Here is a 9,171-nt window from a genome sequence, read left to right as displayed (position 1 = left end):
ATGGGTTTCAGAGTGTGTTCAGAGTGTGTTTCAAGTAGTGTGTTTTCGGACCATGGGCATGTTCCAGAGTGTGTTTCAGAGTGTGTTTCGACCATGGGCATGTTCCAGAGTGTGTTTCATAGTGAGTTTTCGACCATGGGCATGTTTCCAGAGTGTGTTTCATAGTGTGTTTCGACCATGGGTCTGTTCCAGAGTGTGTTTCAGAGTGTGACGAGTGTATAGTGTGTTTCGACCATGGGTATGTTCCAGAGTGTGTTTCATAGTGAGTTTCGACCATGGGCATGTTCCAGAGTGTGTTTCATAGTGAGTTTCGACATTGGGCATGTTCCAGAGTGTGTTTCATAGTGAGTTTCGACCGATGGGCATGTTCCAGAGTGTGTTTCAGAGTGTGTTTCGACCATGGGTATGTTCCAGAGTGTGGTTCATAGTGAGTTCGACCATGGGATGTTCCAGAGTGTTTCATAGTGAGTTTTCGACCATGGGCATGTTCCAGAGTGTGTTTCAAGTGTGTTTCGCCCATGGGCATGTTTCAGAGTTGTTTTCCATATGTTGAGTTCTCGACCATGGGCATGTTCCAGAGTAGTGTTTTTCAGAGTGTTGTGTTTTCGACCTATGGGCATGTTTCCAGAGTTGTTTTCATAGTGGAGTGTGTTTCAGAAGTGAGTTGTGTGGCTAGATGCAAAGTCAGTCATTTATCTTTGTTGTATGTTGAACAGTGTGTGTATGTGCGGGTTTGGGCATCACCTGCTCCCACAGCCCACCAGCATGTCCCAGGACTCATAGTGTCCTTTCTCTGCCGGTAGAATGTATGGCCTTGAGGAACGCCTGAGACTCACAGGAGGACCTCCTCAGAGAATCTGGAGTGAGAGAGAGAGAGTGAGAGAAGAGAGAGAGAGAGAGAGAGAGAGGAGAGAGAGAGGAGAGAGAGAGAGAGAGAGAAGAGAGAGAGAGAGATGAGAGAATGAGAGAGGGAGAGAGAGAGAGATGAGAGAGAGTGAGAGAGATAGAGAGATGAGAGAGGGAGATGAGAAGAGGGAAGATGAAGAGGGAGGATGAGAGAGGGAGAGATGAGAGAGGGAGAGATGAGAGAGAGAGAGATGAGGAAGGGGGGGAGAGATGAGAGAGAGATGAAATAGAGAATATGAGGAATGTGAGAAGTGTAATATTTCTCTATGGCATAACTGTTTGTCTTAAATACTGAAAGAATGAGTAATGCATCTGAGACAAATGCAATATTTATAAACACTTCCTTTTTGTCACTGTGAAATGTACATGTGAAACTAGAGAAAAATAAAATAAAATAGTGTCTGAGAGAGCAAGAGAAGGAAAGAGAGGCATGAGCTAGGAATGAGATGTATGTTTTTGTTTCTATTTCTGAGCTACGTAGTCATTGCATCCTCTGAACATGTATTTTATAAGTTTGCTATTGACTAGTTGGTAATGAGGCAGAGCTAAAAGAGGAGTTGACGTAACCTGCTCTGGTTGGTTGTTCTGCAGAAGTTGCTTAAACGCTAAGCCTAACCACTAACTGACAGGCTGGCTCTAGCTTTCTCCCTCACAGGAAGCTCATGTGTGCAGAGGAGTATTATTAGGTTGTTACCAAGACAACGAAGATACAACAGTACAACACAGCAGGCTAGCGTGTTTATCATGAACGGTTTAATCAGAGGTGTATCATGGGAACGTTTATAGAGGTTTATCATAACTGGTTTAGATAGAGGTTATCATTAGAACTGGTTTAGTATAGAGGTTTATCATGAACTGGTTAGTATATGAGGTTTATCATGAACTGGTTTAGTATAGAGGTTTATCATGAACTGGTTTTAATATAGCGGTTTATCATGAACTGGTTTAATATAGAGGTTTATCATGAACTGGTTTAGTATAGAGGTTTAGTAGAAGGTTTATCATGCTGGTTTAATATAGAGGTTTATCATGAACTGGTTAGTATAGAGGTTTAGTATAGAGGTTTATCATGAACTGGTTTAATATAGAGGTTTATCATGAACTGGTTTTAATATAGAGGTTTATCAGAACTGGTTTAATATAGAGGTTTATCAGAACTGGTTTAGTATAGAGGTTTATCAGAACTGGTTTAATATTTGAGGTTTATCAGACTGGTTTATTATAGAGGTTTATATCGAACTGGTTTTAATATAGAGGTTGATCAGAATGTTAGTATAGATGGTTTATCAGAACTGTTTAGTATAGAGGTTTATCAGAACTGGTTTAGTATTAGAGGTTATCAGAACTGGTTTGTATAGAGGTTTAGAATATAGAGTTTAGTATAGAGGTTTAGTTATAGAGGTTTAGTTAGAGGTTAGTATAGAGGTTTTATGAACTGGTTTATATAGAGGTTTATCATGAGATGTTTTATAGAGGTTTATAGATGGTTTAGTATAGAGGTTTAGTAGAAGTTTAAATAGAGGTTATCACTTGGTTTAGTATAGAGGTATCAGAACTGGTTTAGTTATAGAGTTATAGAACTTGGTTAGATATAGAGGTTTAGTATAGAGAGTTTGATCAGAACTGGTTTAATAATAGGAGGTTTATCAGAACGGTTAGTATAAGAGGTTAGAAATAGAGGTTAGTATAGAGTTTAATATAGAGTTCTTGTTAGATTCGAAATTGACAAAAGGCGCACTCAGACTGCTTCGTTAAGTAAAATTAAAAAGGCACTCAGACTGCATTCGTTAATAAACTGAATAATAAAAATGTTTACTACCGACACATTCGATTACTTTCTGAATAAAGCAGTGGCAAAAGGATACATTAGACCAAGTCTCAGGGGTTTGGTTTAGGGTCAGGGGTCAGGGGTCAGAACCCAGGTGTAGCGTACCGTGTTCTGGTGCTGATGCAGCCCGTGAGGAGGAGGGAAGGTCGCTCGTCGGTCCTCCTGGGGGAAGCTGAAGTACACGTCTCGTCTGTAGGGCAGTCTGAGGTACACAGGGTAACTGACCAGAAGGTACCATACCATGGGGGAGATGTCTCCTCCTTCTAAACCTATAGTTACAAACACACAGACAGGGTCAGGGGTCAGGGGTCAGGGTCAGGGCAGTCTGAGGTACTAGGAAACTGACCAGAAGGTACCATACCATGGGGGGAGATGTCTCCTCCTTCAAACCTATAGTACAACAACAGACACAGGGTCAGGGTCAGGGTCAGGGCAGTCTGAGGGTACAAAGGGAACTGACCAAGAAGGTACCATACATGGGGGGAGGATGTTCTCTCCTTCAAACCTATAAGTAAACACAGACACGTCAGGGTCAGGGGTCAGGGGTCCAGGGCGTCTTGAGGTAACAGGAAAATGAACCGTAGAAGGTTACACTCTATGGGGGTAGATAGTCTCTCCTTATAAACCTATAGTAATAAACACAGACAAGGGTCAGGGTCAGAGGTCAGGGGTCAGGCAGGTTCTGAGGTATGACAAGAACTGCCAGAAGGTAACATACCATGGGGGAGATGTTCTCGTTAAACCTATGTAAAAACAGACACGGGGTTAGGGGTTCAGGGGTCAGGGGTCAGGGCAGTCTGAGGTACACAGGAAATGACCAAGAAGTACCACTCCTGGGGGAGATGTCTCCTCTTGAACTATAGTACACACACAGAACAGGGTTAGGGGTCTAGGGGTCAGGGGTCAGGGCATCTGAGGTTACACAGGGAACGCGACGCAGAAGGTACACTACCATGGGGGGATGATGTCTCCTCACTTCAACCTATAGTAAAGACACAGAGACACAGGGTCGGGGTCACGGGTCAGGTCAGCGGCCAGTCTGGGTACAACAGGAAACTGACCAGAAGGTACACTCATGGGGGGAATGTTCCTCCTTTCAAAACTATAGGTTTACAACCACAGACACGGGTTAGGGGTAAGGGTCAAGGGTCAGGGCCAGTTAGACACAGGAATGACCAAAGTACCCTACCGTGGGTGGGAGTGTTCCGTCCTCTCAAACCTAAGTAACACACCAGAAACAGGGTTAGGGTCAGGGGTCAGTGGTTCAGGGCAGTCTGAGGCTACAAGGGAATGACAGAGGTACAACTACCTGGGGAGATGTCTCCCCTTTACAACATATAGTAAACACACAGACAAGGGTCAGGGGTCAGGGGTCAGGGGTCAGGGCAGTCTGAGGTCACAGGAAACTGACCAGAAGGTACCACTACCATGGGGGAGCATGTCTCCTCCTTCAAACCTATAGTACAAACACACAGACACAGGGTCAGGGGTCAGGGGTCAGGGTCAGCGGCAGTCTGAGGTACACAGGAAACTGACACGAAGGTACCACTACCATGGGGGGAGATTGTCCTCCTCCTTCAACCTATAGTACAACAACAGACACAGGGTAGGGGTCAGGGGTCAGGGTCAGGGCAGTCTGAGTACGACAGGAAACTGCATACAATTAACTGATTGATTGAACTGCTGCATTTTCCCCCCTGTTCTCCGTGTCTCCATGTTACTATTTCAACAGTTGTGTTGCCTCTGTGTTTCAAAATCTGCTGTATCCTTTTAGGTTGACCAGACACTACATTTAGGGTCAGGGAAGGCCTTGTCCACCAGCGCTGTTACTTCTCCTCGGATGTCAGAACTACGCCCCCTGTTGGTAGGAGTCTCTGTCTGGCCGGAACACCTTTACCGAAGCTCTGTGGAGGGACAAATACAACAACCAATTTACCAAACATCAGAGTAATGTGACTGACTATGTGTTAGGACCGCTGAGCTAAAGCCAAGGCATTACCTTAGAAAGCTAACACAACTCTTTAGGTCGCAGGTGAGGTAATCCATCACCCGGCCTGGGGTTTATTCTCCATTACATATGGTCATGTTAAGTCATATATGTTGTGCATGGTCATGTACGGTCGGTTGTATGTTGGTATGGTATTGGTTTACCTCCTGGTTGTCATGATACTCCAGGATGGATTGGCTCTCATCACCACAACCTCTCCTTCCACTTCCCGGTGTCGTCATAGTGCAGAACACTGTCCTGATACAGCACTCCTCTGGCCTAAGGGGCTCCTACAGGAGAGATGCAGGAGGAGGAGGAGTGATATGTGTGTGTGTATGGGTTGTGTGTGTGGGTGTGTGTGTGTGTGTGTGTGTGTGTGTGTGTGTGTGTGTGTGTGTGTGTGTGTGTGTGTGTGTGTGTGTGTTGTTGTTTACATATTCATAATGTCACCACATAATTGATTAAAATACACTGTTATGTAATGAAGGTCTACAGTAGCCTCAGCAGCACTCTGTAGGGTAGCACCGTGGTGAAGCCGGAGGACAGCTAGCTTCCGTCCTCCTCTGGCTACATGACTTCAATACAAAAACCTAGGTAGGCTCGTAGGCCTCACCCTCTTCAATGACACACATGGTAATTATGACACTTCCAGAGGACGTCCTCCAACCAATCACAGCTTTTGCAGTATGAACTGACATGTTTCCATGCAACCTTAGAATTAGGATCAGAGAACGAGTTGTATTGTGATTGTGCCACAGAGCATTATGGGGGTCTACGTGTTGAGAGGCTTGATGACATTGTTAGATATGAGTGAGAGTGTTAGTTGAGATTTTTGGGATATTACAGAATTCAAATTATTATTTTTTTAATTACAGGAGACGGAGGAGGATATTATAATGTTTTTCTTGGTTTTAGAATTATTTTGTGTCCAGTTAGAGCGATTTATTTCAATGTGCTTTTAACTCGTATGCAGCAAATTTAGTGTCTCTTCGATGCATAATGTGCCTGCTAATTCAGTAGCTACAGCACGAGTGTGATGTTTTTCTCCTTTAGAATGGTTTATTTTATTTTATTATTTTATTTAAACCTTTATTTAACTAGGCAAGTCAGTTAAGAACAAATTCTTATTTACAATGACGGCCTACAAAAGGCAAAAGGCCTCTGCGCGGGACGAGGGCTGGGATAAAAAATAAATATATAAGAGAAAATATGACTACACATGCCGATTGCAGTCCACTTACAACAATGTAGAGGTCTGTAATTACAATAGGACCACTATACAACGTGAGAAGACGGAATCTAAACAAAAATCACAGACAAATCACATGTTATAGTTTTTAAGTAATTAATTAGCATGTGTATGTGCATGACTAGTATTTTATACTCAACAGAGATTCCGAGTCACAGGATGGTTAGTTTTTCTTTTAAAGCTAGCAGTCGCTCAGTCGCTAGTGGCAGCGAACTGAAAAGAGGAGCGACCCAGGGATGTGTGTGTTTTCGGACCTTTAACAGAATGTGTCTGGCAGAACGGTGTTGTATGTGGAGGATGAGGGTGCAGTAGATATCTCAGATATAGGGAGTGAGGCCTAAGGGGTTTATAAATAAGCATCAACCAGTGGTCTTGCGGACGGGTATACAGAGATTACCAGTTTACAGAGTAGGTAAGAGTCAGTGATTGGTCTATAAGAGCATTGTGACAATCTGAATGGCCGAATGGTAAAGAACATCTAGCTGCTCGAGAGAACCCTTACCTGCCGATCTATAATTACATCTCTGTAATCTTGTGATGGGTAGGATGTCATCTGAATCAGGGTGTAGTTTGGCAGCTGGGTGAAAGAGGAGCGGATTACGATAGAGAACCAAGTCTAGGATTAACTATGCTGCAGATTTGATCATGTGCTGTTGAGAAGGACAGTGCTCCGGTCTGGCCATACTCCAAACTATAGTCTAGTATGAGGTTGTACATACCCAAGCTCTAACTAAGAGGTAGTAATCACACTGTGCGGAGAGGGGCGATGTCTTCTTACAACCAATGACCTTTAGTTTGGAGGTGGTTCAGAACAAGGGTTAAGGGAAGAGAGAAGATTGTTGGACATAGAAGCTTGTTGATAGAGCATTAACACAACATACCGTGGAAGGGCCAGTGGAGTATAAGGACATGTATCATCTAAAAATAAATGGATGAGTGAGCTTCCTACTGCACTGATCTACTGTTTGTTGAGTAATGTAAATTGAGCTTGGGGTATCCCTTGGTGACAGGCAGGTGGTGAGACAGGCAGATTTCGACTTATTATACAGCACCTTTGAGAGAAGTTTTAGTTATGCAAACCAGCCAATTTAGAGCCTCAGAACACCAGATAGGTCCTTTTTTAGGGCAGGCCCACAAAATGGACCCGGGTCTTTACTGGACTTAAGTTTCGTACAGGACGACCCTGCTCTCCCAGTCTAACCTTGGCTTTAGTAGGTTTAAAAAGGCACTCAGACTGCTTCGTTAATAAATTAAAAAGGCACTCAGACTGCTTCGTTAATAAACTGATAATAAAATGTTTACTACCGACACAATTCAATTACTTTCTGAATAAAGCAGTGGGCAAAGGATACATTAGACCAAGTCTCAGGGGTTTGGTTTAGGGTCAGGGGTCAGGGGTCAGAACCCCAGGTGTAGCGTACCGTGGTTCTGGTGCCTGATGCAGCCCGTGAGGACGGAGAGGAAGGTCGCTCGTCGGTCCTCCTGGGGGAAGCTGAAGTACACGTCTCGTCTGTAGGGCAGTCTGAGGTACACAGGYAACTGACCAGAAGGTACCACTACCATGGGGGGAGKTGTCTCCTCCTTRAAACCTATAGTACAACACACAGACACAGGGTCAGGGGTCAGGGGTCAGGGGTCAGGGCAGTCTGAGGTASARAGGYAACTGACCAGAAGGTACCACTACCATGGGGGGAGATGTCTCCTCCTTCAAACCTATAGTACAACACACAGACACAGGGTCAGGGGTCAGGGGTCAGGGGTCAGGGCAGTCTGAGGTACACAGGGAACTGACCAGAAGGTACCACTACCATGGGGGGAGATGTCTCCTCCTTCAAACCTATAGTACAACACACAGACACAGGGTTAGGGGTCAGGGGTCAGGGGTCAGGGCAGTCTGAGGTAGACAGGAAACTGACATACAATTAACTGATTGATTGAACTGCTGCATTTTCCCCCCTGTCTCCCGGTCTCCATGTTGCTATTTCAACAGTTGTGTGCCTCTGTGTTTCAAGAATCTGCTGTATCTCTTTAGGGGTTGACCAGACACTCACATTTAGGGTCAGGGAAGGCCTTGTCCACCAGCGCTGTGTACTTCTCCTCGGATGTCAGAACTACGCCCCCTGTTGGTAGGAGTCTCTGTCTGGCCGGAACACCTTTACCGAAGCTCTGTGGAGGGACAAATACAACAACCAATTTACCAAACATCAGAGTAATGTGACTGACTATGTGTTAGACCGCTGAGCTAAAGCCAAGGCATTACCTTAGAAAGCTAACACAACTCTTTAGGTCGCAGGTGAGGTAATCCATCACCCGGCCTGGGGTTTATTCTCCATTACATATGGTCATGTTAAGTCATATAATGTTGTGCATGGTCATGTACGGTCGGTTGTATGTTGGTATGGTATTGGTTTACCTCCTGGTTGTCATGATACTCCAGGATGTGATTGGCTCTCATCACCACAAACCTCTCCTTCCACTTCCCGGTGTCGTCATAGTGCAGAACACTGTCCTGATACAGCACTTCCTCTGGCCTAAGGGGCTCCTACAGGAGAGATGCAGGAGGAGGAGGAGTGAGTATGTGTGTGTGTATGTGTGTGTGTGTGTGTGTGTGTGTGTGTGTGTGTGTGTGTGTGTGTGTGTGTGTGTGTGTGTTCATATGTTCATATGTTCATATGTCACCAAATAATTGATTAAAATACACTGTTATGTAATGAAGGTCTACAGTAGCCTCAGCAGCACTCTGTAGGGTAGCACCGTGGTGTAGCCGGAGGACAGCTAGCTTCCGTCCTCCTCTGGCTACATTGACTTCAATACAAAACCTAGMAGGCTCGTAGGCCTCACCCTCTTCAATAGACACACATGGTAATTATGACCACTTCCAGAGGACGTCCTCCAACCAATCACAGCTTTTGCAGTATGAACTGACATGTTSTCCATGCAACCTTAGAATTAGGATCAGAGAACGAGTTGTATTGTGATTGTGCCACAGAGCATTATGGGGGTTCTACGTGTTGAGAGGCTTGATGACATTGTTAGATATGAGTGAAGAGTGTTAGTTGAGATTTTTGGGATATTACAGAATTCAAATTATTATTTTTTAATTACAGGAGACGGAGGAGGGGTATATTAATAAATAGTTTTCTTGGTTTTAGAATTATTTTGTGTCCAGTTAGAGCGATTTATTTCAAATGTGCCTCGCTA

At 44.4% G+C, this 9,171-nt stretch overlaps 1 protein-coding gene across 1 annotated transcript in view; it reads right to left on the bottom strand.

The window, feature by feature from the left end:
• LOC112077203 (protein Niban 1-like) overlaps positions 1-9,171 on the bottom strand; it is a gene marked incomplete at its 3' end in the record, with an annotated part of 35,032 nt that overhangs the window by 8,351 nt on the left and 17,510 nt on the right. The window contains 5 exon segments of the mRNA XM_070441602.1: positions 748-804; positions 806-857; positions 7,392-7,559; positions 8,022-8,136; positions 8,384-8,512. Of these exon segments, the coding sequence (XP_070297703.1) occupies positions 748-804; positions 806-857; positions 7,392-7,559; positions 8,022-8,136; positions 8,384-8,512 (521 nt within the window).

Source organism: Salvelinus sp. IW2-2015, unplaced genomic scaffold (assembly GCF_002910315.2).
Source record: "Salvelinus sp. IW2-2015 unplaced genomic scaffold, ASM291031v2 Un_scaffold4381, whole genome shotgun sequence".
Taxonomy (NCBI): domain Eukaryota; kingdom Metazoa; phylum Chordata; class Actinopteri; order Salmoniformes; family Salmonidae; genus Salvelinus; species Salvelinus sp. IW2-2015.
This window is presented reverse-complemented; position numbering and strand designations above follow the sequence as displayed.